The 16,274-nt window shown below is 41.4% G+C and overlaps 1 protein-coding gene across 1 annotated transcript in view; it reads right to left on the minus strand.

Annotated features, from left to right (window-relative positions):
• Nucleotides 1–16,274, minus strand: part of LOC126986028 (lanC-like protein 2) — a 38,862-nt gene that overhangs the window by 6,294 nt on the left and 16,294 nt on the right. The window contains exons 2-5 of the mRNA XM_050841741.1: nucleotides 7,676–7,793; nucleotides 2,044–2,156; nucleotides 1,427–1,606; nucleotides 391–539 (exon numbers count right to left, since the gene is read on the minus strand). Coding sequence (XP_050697698.1) covers nucleotides 391–539; nucleotides 1,427–1,606; nucleotides 2,044–2,156; nucleotides 7,676–7,736 — 503 coding nt within the window. The 5' untranslated portion in view covers nucleotides 7,737–7,793. The remainder of the gene's footprint in view (nucleotides 1–390; nucleotides 540–1,426; nucleotides 1,607–2,043; nucleotides 2,157–7,675; nucleotides 7,794–16,274) is intronic.

Below are 16,274 nucleotides of genomic sequence, written 5' to 3' on the forward strand. Positions count from 1 at the left end.
AGTGTGGCAAGATTATTTTGGGAGTAATTAGTTGCCAAGCTAGAGGGCTTACTGCTCACTGAAATTTTGGTGGACACCAGTTCTATGTGGAACTGTCAGTGCACAAATAACAAAATACTAATAGATTATAATCTCATTATTAATAGCAACTCAGTAATGGGCACTGATATGAGTTTCAATATAGGAAAAAAAAGGTTCAGTACATCTCTACAAATTAAAGAAATAGACAGATGGATACATAAATTATTTGGAATGCTGTATGTTGCTATGAATTCACTACTACATATACAATCAGCAGCATTAAGACTCATACAAAAACCCTTGCACTTTACACCTTCACATACACACACACACACACACACACACACACACACACACACACACACGCACCTTGCAATGCAGTCGTTTGCCATGTCATCATCACCCTCTCTGTGGTGCAGCACTGCAGCCAGTGCCAGGGGTCCCGGGTCACCACATAAAAAGGACTGCCGACGCCCCTTCAGGTGACGCAGTGCATTCTTCAAGATGTTTGATGCTTTCTTTGGAGAGGAGACAGGCCCCAATTCATCCATGTGAATTATGAGTGTTATTTGGGAGATATAACTTAGTAATTACAAGTAAGTGCAATAATAAATAGATCATAAAATTATTTATGGTTGTTTTTATTATAATTTTTCCTACAAGTTCTAAACAAACAGCATAATCTGTAATATGTATACAAACAGCATTGTAATACTTGCATTTGATATCAATATGAAGAGAAAGAAACCTACTTGTTGACATATTCACCACATCCCATATCCACAATCTTAAGATATTGTCATCCTTCCTTAGCAGCTACTGGTACATCATCACATCATATCTCCTTCAACCATTACTATAGTCGGTTCACCCGAGTCTGAGGTGTGAATTATCGATCACTGGCAACCTGGTGTCCCATGGCACATCCGATTGCGTGGATAATAAATGATAGCTATGCATAGGAAACAGTCATCATTATCAGTAATATGCAGATAACAATAAGAAATACTGTCGATTACAGCCGATTTTAAGGTAAAATTTATTACTACTGATGCAAAGATGTTTTGTTAATTTACAAGATTGCTGATTAAAATTATTAAACAGCCATGGTGTTGTCTGCCACAAAGAAAATTAGTAGGCTTTATATTAACAACACAGCTGTTTATGACATTACAAATAATTTTTAACTCAAAATGGACTATTAATGACAGTACTATTTGTTATTGTTACCTGCATATTACTGAAACTGATGACTGTTTCCTAAACGTAGACTATCATATATTAATCGGACAGACCATGGGGCAGCAGGTTGCCAGCACATGATAATGCTCACCCCAGAATTGGGTAAATTGACTATAGTCTACTGCAAAACAAGGTCTTTTCCCTATCAATTACACTGACTCACCTTGAGATAGGCATCGTCCTTCCTGCGCTGGGCCAGGTGCAGATAAAGGAGGCTGTATCCACTGGTACCAGTGTAAACGGAGAAGTCACCACGCCCGTCACCTTTGGCCACACCAACATCCAAGGTTTTCTGCAGGACCTCTAGGCTCTTTTGGGTACGTTCCAAATACTCTTTGGAGAGCTGGGGTAGGAAAAACAGTTTTTACTTGCCAGAAATTTTAAATTTTATTCGTACAAGAGCAAACCCCTTTTTGTTTTGTATTTGACCATCTCCCAAACAATCCCATTGGGGAAAATAAGGTCATTAAATGTAAAGAAAGAGTTGACCATCTCTATAACTGTACACTGCATTTCTTTATTTGTACTAGCCATCCTGAGCCTCTGGAACACAATAACATAATTTCACATAATTATTCATGTCAGAGGCTCCTCTCAGGTAACATATCATGTCCACAACTTGGATTTACAACTTTTGACTGTCAGTTCACATCAGTATCATGTGATATATTTCCTGAACCATTTAGAACTTCATATGACATTTAAGATGACTTCTAGATAAAATTTTTAATAAAAATTTGGCAAGACAGAACTATGTGCCACCATTTCATTTAACTCAACCTTTTTGTTATCAGAGTCCATAATCTTGTCCTTGTTGTCTCCAATGTCCCTTGGAAAGACATTTGGAAAGAAACGCTCATCACTTGATGAACTGCGGCTCATCCTGGCTGTACCTAAGCTGAAAAAGATTGTGTTTATTTAATTTGGCTTAGATATTTTGATAACATTAAGTTACAAATAGTAAGGTTGTAGAGACTCATGAATCTACAATTTTCTCATGAAAAAAAGCTTTTACTTGCCAGAATTTTTATTTATTTTAATGATAGTGAACAAAAATTGAGGGGGAGAGCTTCATGCCTCTCCTGGATCCACTTTACACTCCCAAGGGTGTGCATTGTCCCCCTCCCCAACGTCTGGGGATCATGACAACAGGATGTAGGGGTTTAACAAGCAGTTTACTGCCCACGAAAGGTTACTTTCACCCCACTGCCTCCAAATATTGTGCATATAATTCTGTTTCTGAAAATGGCACATTTAATAATAAAACAAAACAATGATACAGTTAAAATGAGATATCCCAGTCAATCGCTGGATCTATGGGGGCATACACTGGGGGACATGTCGCCCCACCCACCCTACTTTGGCAAACTCAGGAGTCTCAATGGGCAAGTCTTCATGCAGGCCCCCTTCCCATCCTTAGTGTCTTCCATCAGGATTTATCAATTTGCTCAAGCCACGAACTCTGTGGGTGTTCCCATGGCCTCACTCACAATTGTCTCTTATATTAACCCGGTAGCAGCGATGGGCCAAATTTGTGGCTTTACCGTGTACCAGCGACGGGCCAAATTTTTGCCATGATATAAACCCCCCAAAATAGATGATACATAAACTGATCACAAATGCACTGATATATATTAGGGCACTAATACGGAAAATAAGTATTAAAAGTGATTAAATGTAGAGTATCACAGTCAAGACAACAAAAAATATCACATAGCATTATCAGGCATCACACAGCGTCATGTAATTCTGTAATACAAGCAAAAAAACAATAACCACCACCACCACCCAGCACCCGGCCTGTCCCTTTAACACCCGCTGGTAAACAAAGCATATTTAGGGGTTAATGTCTCTCACCGACCTTCCTCACACTGACAGGCCGAAGGAGGATTTAATAATGGTGCAAACTCACCAGGCGCCAGGACCTGTCAGGGAGAAGGCGGCCCCCAGGCTTGAGAAACACACACCGAGGATTTTTTGATAGCCGCCGCCCTGGCTCTGGTGGGTGACGGACTGACGGTCGGTCGGTGGACGGCCTTTGCAACGGCTCTGCCTGAATTTTTGAGGTTTAGTTCCTTAAATGTCTGTCTCTTATTTTCCATATATCATAAATATTTTTTCTTATTTTCTATATTGTCCTCACTAAAAAGAAAAACACCAATACAGTAATACCCCCTCCATCGCGGAGGTTACGTTCCGGACCCACCCGCGATAAGTGAAAATCCGCGAAATAGAAATACTCTATTTAAATACACCCTAGGCATGTTTTTTTTTATAACTGTTATGATACATTTAAAACCATTTTAAGGTCTTTAAACACACTTTTAAAACAATAGAATTCGTACTCACGGCCATTCTATCGTGACGCGCGAGATTTAAACTCATAAACAAATCTGCGGAATGCAGCGAAATGGCGAAAATATATGCGATATCAATATTAATAGGTCTTACAGAAAAAAAAACGCGAAATACCGGGACCGCGAAAACTGAACCGCGATATCACGGGGGTTTACTGTAGTCATCACTGTGTCTTCTCTGTAGGGCTGTTGCAGGTCAACACATTTTTTCCTCTTCTCTTGGTATGCTGGACACTGTAGTAGGAAATAATCCAGTGTTTTGCTTCCTGCATCAAATATCATGCAGGATGTGAGAGCAACAGTTAGCGCTTTTTTTTTACATCTTTTTGTTGCTCTAAAAAAAAAAAAAAAGTAAATTCAGACTGCACCAAATATTTCTTCACCAACGTTGTGGTGCGAGAATGGAATAAGCTCCCGCCTTCAGTGGTCCAGTGTAACACGATTGACTCCTTTAAAAACAAGCTCGACCGACACTTCCTTCAACTTAATATTACCTAGAGTAGAAATGCAAAGTTTTGGAGCCATCTGATTAATGTAGAATCACTTAGGCTTAAGGGACATATCACCTAGTCTGGACCATGGGGCCTGTGTGGTCTGATTTTCTATGTAAATAAGGTCGGTGGATAGAGAACAAGAGAAAAAAGAATAAATGGAAGGACTGCTTGTACGGATGGCGTGCAAGCAGACAGAATAAATCTCCACTGATCCTCCTCCTCTTCCTCCTCCTCCTCCGCGGCCCCGTGAAAGACAAACCTGAGGAACAATTTGCATGTGACACCATTTTCCCCTCCCGCTGCGTCGTAAATTATAGGTGACGTGGACTGCGAGTGTTGCAGCCGAGGGAGAAAACGGAGAAAATGGGTAAAAATAAAATAATATAAGATTCTCTCTCTCTCTCTCTCTCTCTCTCTCTCTCTCTCTCTCTCTCTCTCTCCTGTAACGTGTAAAGAGGAGAGGAATAAAAGAGGTAACAGGAAAAAAAAATGAGGTCGGTGGATAGAGAACAAGAGGAAAAAGAATAAATGGAAGGACTGCTTGTACGGATGGCGTGCAAGCAGACAGAAAAAAAAAGAAAAGGGAGAAAACTTTGAGATTTAGGAATATGAAGAAAAAGGGGGAAAAACACTGGATGGGAGGAGTGAGGCTGGTGATGACGTAGAGACCGATGTACAGGTGGATAAAGAATTAGTTGAGAAAAAGGAAAGTACAAAGCAAGGGAGGAAACCCGAGGAAAATGGAGGATATGTGAAAGTGGAGTCCTTCGGAGAGAGAGAGAGAGAGAGAGAGAGAGAGAGAGAGAGAGAGAGAGAGAGAGAGAGAGAGAGAGAGAGAAAAAAAAGTGGAGGAAGAGGCGAAGGAAAAGATGCCCACAGAAAAGTGGCTGAGACGAAGGAAAATATCAAAGTGAGGTACAGGGAGGGAGGTGAAGACAAACAAGTAAGGGAGAGTTAAGAGGATAGAACGAAAATTAAAGGAAAGGAAGGGAAAAAAAAGGAAGAGGTGGAGGTGAAGAGAGTAAAAGCGATTAATTAAGAAGGAAAACAAAGTAGATAAGGAGTGTCTGGTAGGCGAGATAAAAAAAATAATAAACATGGAAGGAAGGAGAAGAGAAGCAGTGGGTATGGAAGAAAGGTTATCATGAAAAAAAAAGATACATAGCGCTGAACGAAGGGAAGGAGATGTGGAGGGTCGCGTGGGTGACGGAAAGGAAGTCAGGTAAGGGAGAATGAATGGCAAGGGATAGGAAAAGGTGAAGGGTTAGGCGAAAGAAAGAGGGAGTTGATAGAAGAGATAAGAGAATAAGTTGATATGAAGGGAGGGAGAGGGGAAGGCGGTTACTGGAGAATGAATAGAGAAGGAGGAGGAGGAAGAGGAGAAGGAGGAGGACCCAAGATAATATAAGGGAAACAAATATAAATCCGTCATGCATAATTACGGCGTGGGTGACCCTCTAGAGAGAAGACACACAAACCAAAAAGACTCGAAGTGGGAAGAGGTAAGAGGAGCAAGAGTAATACATAAGAGGACAAAGAAGGGGTAGAGGGAAGGATCTTCGAGTAGGCTATTGTCATTTTCCCTCTTGTTTCCTTTCTTCTTTGTTTCTCTTTCTTCCGCTTCATGAAGACTGAAATGCTTGTCTGTGAAGGAAGATGAAGAGAAGGAGGAAAAGGAGAAGAGAGAGAGAGAGAGAGAGAGAGAGAGAGAGAGAGAGAGAGAGAGAGAGAGAGAGAGAGAGAGAGTTTAAAAGGATGATGCAACAAGAAAACGTAGAGATAGTGAAGGGAGTGAGCGATGAGCGTTGCGAAATATGATAAAGGGAAGGAAGAATGGACGTGCGTGGGCGCCGTTCTCTTCAAAGGCTGGGTTCAGGGTCAAGACACAAATGAGGAGCAGGAGGAGGAAGAAAGCAGAAGAAAAAAGAAGAAAAACACATCAGCATGAACGGGGACAAAAATGGACGAGCAGAAGACCAGTGGGCGTCACGGATAAAGCGAGACAACTAAAAATAAAGGGAAAAAAATGATAATACAAGCGAGGATGATTAATTGCGATAAGCGGAACAATGAGAGAGAGAGAGAGAGAAAAACCGACACGACATCTGCAAGACCTGATGAATACGAATGAAAAGAAGCAATTTAGATCTCAGATAAAAGAAGGAGAGAGAGAGAGAGACGCATGCTAATTCAAACTCGTGGAAGGCAAGAAACGAGATATACGCACGAGACAAGCGAGAAGCGCAATACTCGTACTTGAAGATAAAAAGGAGAGAAAGTCGAAAAAGAAACACTGAGAAAGCGATAAAAAAAGAAGAAACAGAGAGAGAGAGAGAGAGAGAGAGAGAGAGAGAGAGAGAGAGAGAGAGAGAGAGAGAGAGAGAGAGAGAGAGAGAGAGATAACATGAAGAGATAACTGAGACACACTGGAATACTGAACGGCCGTAGAAGAGAGGAAAGCGACATAATTGGAGGAGAGGGAAGAACTGTATGGACTCAGACAAGCTAAAAGGGAGGAAAGGGAAGGAAATGAGGGGAAAATGATATATGTTAATCTCACGTGGAAGACGAAATGAAGATGAACACAGGACTTCCTTGGACACTGGGAACGGGGAATAAGAAGTCTGGTAAGGGAAAGGAAGGGAAGGGAAACGGAAAGTGAAGGAAGGAACGAAAAAGAAGCGGTGATGAAAGGAAGGAAGGAAGAAGGAAAGAAGAGTGATAAAAGAGAGGGTTATTAAGAGTGAAGGACGGGGTTGGGAAGCTGCTGCGATCCGTCTTACAAACTTTCTGGAACGCAAAATGAAGACATATGAAAACGTTGTCTTAACTTTGTCGAAGGAATGCGAATATATATGATTCAAGGCGTAATTAAGTCCGGTAATGTGCGGAGGAAAGTGCGTGGGAGGAGATGATGGAGAGAGGGAGAGAGACAGAAATAAGGAAGTGGTGTGGCAAGGAGGGAGGGAGGAGGAGAAACGGGAAGAGAAATAAAGATCAGTTCGGGTCATGTCAGTTCTATTCGTTTCAGTTCAGTGCAGTCAATTAGTTTCTGTTCAATGCATTTTAATTTTAGTTTAGTTAAGTTCAAAATAGTTCTGTTCTGTTCAGTTCAATGTAGTTCAGTTCAGATTAGTTTTTTACAATTAGATCCTTTCAATTCATATTATTGCAGTTCAGCTTAGTTAGTTTAATCTAATTCAATTTCACTTCAGTTCACTTCAGTATAGTTCAACTTAGTTTTTTTAAGAAGTATATGTGGTATAAGGTACTATGTGTTATGTATGCGGCATGTCGGTACAGTATGAGTTATCTACGATATGTAAGGAAGTATGGGGTATATGTAGTATGCAGGTAGGGTATGAGGCACATGTTGATGAAAATAGACGTAAAGTAAAAGGCTATGAAGTACGTGAGTGCAGAACAACATAAAAAGAAACAGATTGATAATTAGAGAGTACAAGAGCGATGCATAAAGGTATAAGGACAAAGCTTAGTGATTTAAGTGCTTGCATAATGTACGATGTATGAGTGTAGAGCCGCATCGGGCAGCGTACTTACCCCAGGACCAGCAAAGGACACAGCCAGAGTCTCCAACGTGTTCCTGCGCTGTAGTTTTCATCGAGGCCCACCACCGTCCATCCCTTCCAGCTACTGCCACACTCGGAGTCGCCCTTTGCTGGAATGACCGAAGAGGAGGAGTTGAGGGTTTAAGAAGTTTCAAGGAGGGTGAGGATTAGGAAAGTTAGACAGTGTGGAGAGAGGAGGGAAAAGGAGAATATTTATGGTGGAAGGCTGGACGGTTGATGGGTTGAAGCAGAAAAATTCATAATTGAAGATAAGTCTTAGGTAACACACATACTCATTTCACTGTGTATATATGCAAAAATACACACGCACACACACGCACCCCCCAAAAAATCTTCAGCCCCAAGAATTTTATAATTTTATTTTTTACATTCTTAGGGAAGCTGATAATGATGTTCTTATATATTTGGCAAGATATTTCGGCAAGAGATGACTGACTAACATACATATATACAGACATACAGACAGACGGACAGACAACGAGGAAAACATAATTACACTCCTCGGAAGCGGCAGATAATAAGTTAACATCTATCAGAAAAGAAGGAAAGAAATAATAAAGGGGTGAATGAACGAATAATGGAAAGAAACCAAGAAAAAAATGTATCGGAGGAGGCAGGTACAAAAGAGCTCAACATTTTTTTTTTCCCGAGCTGTCTTAGTTCCTTGGTTCCTTCCTTGGTCGGTATTTTTCTTCTGTTCCCCCGTGTTGCTCATCCCTTGATTAAGTATGCTTGATTGAAGTCATTAAATATGCGTGGCGGAAAGGCAAATAATAGCAGATGATAAATGGATAATGGCTTCAAACAGTAATGGAAGAGGAAGGTAGATAGACAGATAGATAGAGATAGATAGACAGATAGACAAATAGACAGACAGATACAGAGAGAGAGAGAGAGGGATAATTGGTAAGTGGATAAAATAAGAGCAAGAAGAAGGTTCAAAAACACAAATTAAGGCGCTGAAAATAACGTAATGGAAGGGGGAATTGGAGCTTTGTTTTTTGCCGCGGCTCAAATGGACCAATGGAAGAGCAGGGCGAAGGAAGCACTGACTAATGAGGAGGAAGGGGGGGCGGAGGGAGGGAGGGAGGAAAGGGGAGAGAAGGAGAGTCCACTGTGGGTTATGAGGGCGTGCAGACAGTAATCATAGTGAGTGGAAACCAAAGCTATCGTAATAATGAGTCATTTGACCTTGTGGGAGACGAAAGAAAACGAGAACGACCACGATAACGACGAGGACAAGGCCGAAATTGAGGAGCAGGAGGAGGAAAAGGAGGACGACGAGAACGGAGACGAGGAGGAAGAGGAAGACGAGGACGAGGAGGAAAATAATGCAGTGAAATCATGAATGTAAGAGAAAATTAATGTCGGGCGAAGAGGATGATGGGTGAGGCAAAATAAAAGCGAAAAGGATAATAGGATGATGAAGATGGTGATGATGAGGGGGCATGGAAGAGGCAGGGTGTGTAAATACGAGGGATGTGGCTGTAAAATAGAAGAAAGAAGAGTGAAAATAATAATAAGAGGAGCAGGGAATGAACTATAGGAGTTGTTATAAAGCGTCATTAAGGGAGATAGCGAAGAGAAAGGAAATAAGACGTAGAAATGTAAGGGAAAGGATAAGAGGAAATAAATGAAAATGGGAAATCAAGAAATCAACATAAATGAAAGGAATGGGGAGAGAAGAAAAGCTGAGGGATAAGGAAGGAATAAATGAGCAGGGGAAAGGAAACGACCAAAAAGGAGAGGACGTAAAGGAGAGTAAAAGAAAGGTGTAATAGATATGAAAAGCAAATAGAGAAAAAAGGTAAGATCAGGAAAAGGATGAAAAGATGACATGGAAAAAAGTAAAATATGAAAATACACATACGAAAAAAAAGTATAAGGAAAAGGGATCAGATGTAAATACAGGAAAGAGAAAGGAGTTGAGAGGAAGAAAGAAACACCTAAAGGAAAGGACTTGGAATAGAACAGGAGGAAAAGAAAAGATAACAAACAGAGAAGGAAAAAAAGAGTTGGAGGGGCAGGAGAATGGTTGATGAGGAAGGGGAAGGGACAGGACAGGATCGGACTGGAAGGGATTGTGAAGAAAAGATTAGAGAAAGGAAAGAAAAGAAAGGGAAGCGAAGGAAAGGGAAGGAAGTAGAGGAAGAGGTCGATAGTGAAGGCAAGTGAAGAGAAAGAGGAGAAAAGATAAAAGAGGGTCAAGAAGAAGGAAGACAAGGGAAGAAGAGTGAAAGGAGGGAAGGGAAGAGAAGGGAGGGGAAGGAAAGTGGAGGGATGTGAAGGAAAATAGAAAAAAAGCAATAAAAGCGAAGGGGAAGAGAGAAAAAAAAGGAGCGAAGGACGGAAGACAAGGTTAAGAGAATAGGGAGGATAAAAAACGGAAGTGAAGGCATGTACAGGAAAATAGTGAAATAGAAGAGAGTGAAAACTGAAGACAAGAAACGTGAAAGTAAACGAAAGGGAGGCAAGGGAAAGGGAAAGAACAGCGTGATTGGAGGAGGACGGAAGGGCAAGGAAGGAGAGACGAGACATTGAAAGGGAAGAGAAAAAAAGATGAGAGAAACGGTACGTAGGCAAGGGAAGGTGAGAGAAGATAAAGGGAAAGAAGGAAGGCGTAAGGGCAAGGAAAGAGAAGAAAAGGAAATGGAAAGAAAGACAAAGGAGGGAAAGACAAAGGCGGGAGGGGAAGAGTGCGCAAGGCCAGGGAAGGAGAGCAGAGACAGAGAGGTCAGCTTCACGGCTTATATTTAGAGACAGAGTTAAATATTCAGGCGTGCATAGATCGAGGTCTCCGGGGCATTAAGACTCGAGGTCATGGTTGTAATTCGCTATTCCGGGCTCAGTGCCGACCTGGTTGTTAGCGTTATTTTCCCCCGCCCGTCTATTGCGCTGGATTATGGTCGCTCTAATTCTTGCGTGGTATTGTTTATGTATCGGTGTTTATCTGCCTAGCCAGCTCTCTCTCTCTGCCTCTATCATTTTTATATATAGCGTTTGGTACACGAGTATTACACTTTTTATATTTTTTTCATAACGCACGAATAAATGTTAGCGTTGAAAGCTTTAAACTCATTTAGCCGGGTCGGGATAACGTGCAGTGAGTGAAAACATCGCAAAAAAAGTGATTAGCACAGACCAGTGTATAAACTGAACGGTAGTGATGGCAACAGTAATAGTAAAACCAGCAGCAGCTACAACAGAAACAGTAGTAGTAGTAGTAGTAGTAGTTGTAGATGTTGTTGTTGTTGTTGTTGTTGTTGTTGTTGTTGTAAGGTAAAGGTAAAGGTGAGGGCATACGCCAAGCTGCGCAAACCATCTCCATCCCGCTGCCTTGGAACACCGGGCAAGAGTAATGTCCGAGTTACTACATAATATCCTTCCCCAGGTTTCCCCAGGTGCCCATTCATCGATTAGCCCGACAGCTGGGTGAGGTAAACATCGGCTGCCCAAGAAGGGACTAAACCTGGCCCAAAGGATTCGTAGCTATAGGCTCTCTAACCACTGCACCACGGAGGAACTAGTAACACTGTAAGAATGATTTATGTTAGCCGTAATAGTGGTAGTAGTAAGCACAGAGAGCTTAAGAATATTACTGTTATAGTTGGTGCTGTGCCTGCTGTTGTTGCTGTTGCTGTTGTTGCTCTCCTAATTGTACCTTACTGCTCACTTTCTTCCATTAACCCTCCCTTCGCCTCTCCCATCTTCCTTTCCTCCCTCCCATTCTCCCTTCCTTCGCCTCTCCATCTCTTCCTTGCCTCTCTCCACTTCCTTCTGAAATGTAGCCGAATTAGGAGAATTTTGGAATGTTAAACCCCAGCCGAGATTATTGCAATAGGGGGGGGGGGGGGACGAGAGAGAGAGAGCGAGCGAGAGAGAGGGAGAGAGAGAGAGAGAGAGAGAGAGAGAGAGAGAGAGAGAGAGAGAGAGAGAGAGAGAGAGAGAGAGAGAGAAAGGGGGGGGGGTAACTGTCGGTACACATTAGGTGTAAATTAGGTGATTCTGGAGTGCTCTTTTGACATGCTGATTACAGGTTTTTATGGATATGGTAATGACCTCCAACATCAGTGTAACTCGAGAGAGCGTCCTTATTATTCATAACTCTCATTATCATAATTATCACTGTCGTTGTTGTTGTTTCTGTTGTTGTTGTTGTTGTTGTTGTTGTTGTTGTTGTTGTTGTTGTTGTTGTTGTTGCTGTTGTTGTTGTATTAGTAGTAGTTTCATTATATTATTTTTGATGTTATTTCCTTTCTTCCTTAAACCCTACTCCACAAGCATTCATCACCACATCTTCACACATAACTCCCCCCCTCCCCCTCACACACATACACATACACACAAACCAAGGAGGAAAAACGACAGCGAAAAGCAAAAATAAAAGAATATGGCACACAATCCTTTCCCGTTCTCTCTGAAGCGTTGGATGCCGGTGGGGTCCGAAGGGGGAACTCAACCATTAGAAAGAAAACGGACTCTAAATTCTTCCTCCGTGTCAATTAATTCATGGCTATTTCTATCTGACCCAAGTCGTTGAGAGAGGGAGGAAAGAGAGAAAGGAAACTGAGAGGGGAAAATGTGAGGGAGTTAGGGAAGGCATGGAGATATTGCGGGAGGTAAGAGAAGGAACGGGACAAAGGTTGCGAGGGAGTGACAAGGAAAGGGAGGAGGAGGGAAGGGGAAAAGGGAAGGCAGAGAGGAAAGACGAGTTATCTTGGCAGTTCTCCCAAATTGTCGCTTTCGAAATGTTAGTCCTGTTTCGGGTTATGTGGCTGCTAATGCTTCTCTCTCTCTCTCTCTCTCTCTCTCTCTCTCTCTCTCTCTCTCTCTCTCTCTCTCTCTCTCTCTCTCTCTCTCTCTCTCTCTCTCTCTCTCTCTCTCTCTCTCTCTCTCTCTCTCTCTAAATTAAACGTATACTTGGTCCTAAATTATGAAATGGCTTCCTAATGATATTCTGTTTTATGTTTGCATGCCTGCCTGCCTACCTGTCTACCACTCTGTCTATCTGTCCGTCTGCCTGTTATTCTCTCTCTCTCTCTCTGAAATAATCCTAGCACTGCGCTCCTCGTCCCACACAGGATATAATTTCCTTCATCATCCTTCACTTTATTTACTTATCTATTTTTTCGCCGCGTCAGGGTAACGAGCCGAGAGGTAAAAAAAAATAAGCACGGGCTCCTTGCAGGCACTGGATCCAACACTGCACGGAGGACGTTTGTTATGCGAGGTGGTGGTTCTCTAATTGCACTAATATAGCTGTTGAAAACACGGAGGATATAAAAAAAAACCTATTCGCTTCGTCAACTCCCACGTTTCTTCCGTCGTCCCCCTCTCACGGTCCATTTGTGTTGTTGTCTTTCTAAATGTCCCCCACGGAAATTTAATTGTTTACCACACTTTTAAACTTGTTATTTTCATGCTCCCTGCGCTCCAATCTAATTATTCGGCGCCTGTGTAAAAAATCTTCTACTCCACTCTCTCTTGTTTGTGACATAAATCTTGTTAATGTATAACGTATCGGGAATGTTCTCATAATGCATTACTTACCCGCGTTGACAGGTAATTATTGAACCGGGCAGCTTCGCCGGACCCCGTTTGGGGCTCCCGCGAGTCGGTCCGCTGAAACGGCGGACCCCGTTAGGGGCTCGGCTCAAAACCCCTAATTCGAGCTAATTGTAGGTGGTGGGGGCATAGAGCAGCCCACCATGCATGCCCTGAGTCATTGTGGTGAGTGAGTGATCTTGAGGTGGGCTTATTTGTCATAGGTGGTGCTGTAAGGTCATGGCAGACTGAATTAGCTATCCATACAGTAATCACTTGCCAAATTCTCTAAAGTAGACAACAAGCGAGTCTCGGCTAGATGCAACGTGTCACGAGACTTTATTTTGTAACAAACACCACCCTAAAAGAATGGAGTTTGAGTAAAAGTAAATATTTTTAACGGCTTTATGGTTATGAGAGGAGTACTCTGATATACGTTCCATGCTCTTTTCTTAGTCTCAAAATGCAGTGTAATGTTGACGTTTCACGGCCACTTCTCGGCTTTCCCATAGCCGAAGCCCACGGGTGAAAGAATCAGTTTTCATTTTTTTTTCCATTTCTTCCTACGACTGCTGTTTTATTTTCAAGAGAGGAGTATGAAGACATCCAGAAGCTGAAATGACATCTGTTTTTGAGTTATTTCTGCCCCATTTCCTTGCAAAATATTAACCTAATTCCTTTACCTGCGTATATTTCCTTATGCAAAAGAAAAAAAAAAGGATATTAAAAAAGAACCATAAGCTTTGAAGTCGGTGGAATCTACCAGTACACCAGCACACCAGCCCCGCCCCGCCATGTTTTGATCTGCCCCGCTCCGCCCCGCCTCGCTCTGCCCACCCTTCCCATGTCATGTACCATGGTGTGTGTGTGTGTGTGTGTGTGTGTGTGTGTGTGTGTGTGTGTGTGTGTGTGTGTGTGTGTGTTTATCTATCTATCTGTCTATCTATCTATCTCAGCGGTTCAGTGCAACACATTTGATAAATTTAACATCCATGTAAAACAAATTCCTGACGTATATAATGGTAACTGATATTAACTCTTCGGTGAAAAAGTTGCGGATTTCACGAATTGACAGACAAACCGACAGATTAACACATATATAGGTACTAAATACATGAATACATACATGCATACATACATACATACATACAGACAGACAGACAGATAGACATACAGACATACAGACAGACAGGCAGAAAGGCGGAGGGGCATTAAATAATTCATCCTCACGCGATAAAATTTTTAGGAATGCAATTTTGTTTTTAGGAAATAAACATTTAACTGAAAACAATACCATCTCGCTAATGAGGCGGAAGTTTGTAAGTAAAAATGGAGATAATTACTAATAAATAGAGTTTCTTTCGAATAAACACACACACACACACACACACACACACACACACACACACACACACACACACACACACACACACACACACACACACACACATTCGCACATGCACACAGACACTTGACAAGAGTTTAATGAAAAGTAAACTGCAAACTAAAGAAGAAATCACGATCCTTGTCACGCGAGATAAACAGAAACGAGATGAAGTTGTACTACAAAGAAAAGGAGAGAGAGAGAGAGAGAGAGAGAGAGAGAGAGAGAGAGAGAGAGAGAGAGAGAGAGAGAGAGAGAGAGAGAGAGAGAGAGAGAGAGAGAGAGAGAGAGAAAATATGGGAAACACAAAAAAAGGTATATATAGTCGGAGAAATATGCATCTTCCTAACTAGCACAAACCACTTACCACAGCTTACCTTTCCTATACTACTTAACGGACTTATTATGTACACTCACCATCTTCAAGAGAGAGTGGAGAACGAGGTGTGTGTGTGCGTGTTATTAGTAGATTTCTTCGCTATAGATTCGAACCGAGATCGTTAAGTACCAACTGAGAACGGAACCACTAAACCAATGAGTCGCTGTGAAAGAGAAAGGAGCAACCCCCTAAAAAAAAATGTGAAAAGTGTGTGATATAGAGAAAACCAAGACAACAATCGAAAAAAACACGTGAAAGTAAATATAAAAAAAAGCAGGGACGTTACTAGCATCAGGAAACATTCACAAACAACGCTAATAAAGACACGATAAATAGGAAGCTAATTCACAGGGTGTTACAATGAAGTTAAAAGTTTAGGAGTGCATGGAAGATCCGGTAGAGGGGAAGAGAGTAATATGAGCTGTCTGAAGTGATGGAAGGGAAGAAATGAAACTGTCAAGCGAGAGGAAGAAGAAAGAAAGAATGAGGAGAAGGAGAAGAAAAAGAAAAAGAAGAAAAAAAAAAAGAAAAAGAAAAAGAAGAAAAAAAAGAATAATAATAATAAGATAAAGAAGAAGAAGAGAGGAAGAAGAAGAAGAAGAAGAAGAAGAAGAAGAAGAGAGAGAGAGAGAGAGAGAGAGAGAGAGAGAGAGAGAGAGAGAGAGAGAGAGAGAGAGAGAGAGAGAGAGAGAGAGAGAGAGAGAGAGAGAGAGAGAGAGAGAGAGAGAGAGAGAGAGAGAGAGAGAGAGAGAGAGAGAGAGAGAGAGAGTGTTAAGGAGGGGATTGGGGAGACGCAAACTGACGGAAATTCTATTGAAAAGTTGGAAAAAGCGACAAACTTGTAAATTCCAGCAAAACATCGGCATACGGAACACGAAAATAAAAATATGGAAGAAACGACAAATAGATCAAAAAGGAGTTAAAAAAAAAAGATAAAAGCAAAGGACACACACGCTTTTATTTTTTCATTTTTTCATTTTTTGGCAAAGTTTACAATAATTGGAACTCAGGCAATATAGAGAAAATAAATACAAAAAAAAAGTAAAAAAGGGAAGGATGGAAAAGAAAAAGAAAGAAAGAAAAAGTGTGATAAAGAGGAAGTGGGTTAAGAGAAAATGATCTTAGGAGGGAAGAAAATGTAGAAGGATGGGAAGATAAAAATAAAGAACAAGAACTAAAAGAAAAAAAATGAAAAACAGTTTGAAAAAAAGGAAATACGAAAGAAAAATGAAAACAAAGCAAAAGAAATAGAAAAAAAAAGTC

The sequence above is a fragment of the Eriocheir sinensis genome, chromosome 1 (genome assembly GCF_024679095.1).
Source record: "Eriocheir sinensis breed Jianghai 21 chromosome 1, ASM2467909v1, whole genome shotgun sequence".
Lineage (NCBI taxonomy): Eukaryota > Metazoa > Arthropoda > Malacostraca > Decapoda > Varunidae > Eriocheir > Eriocheir sinensis.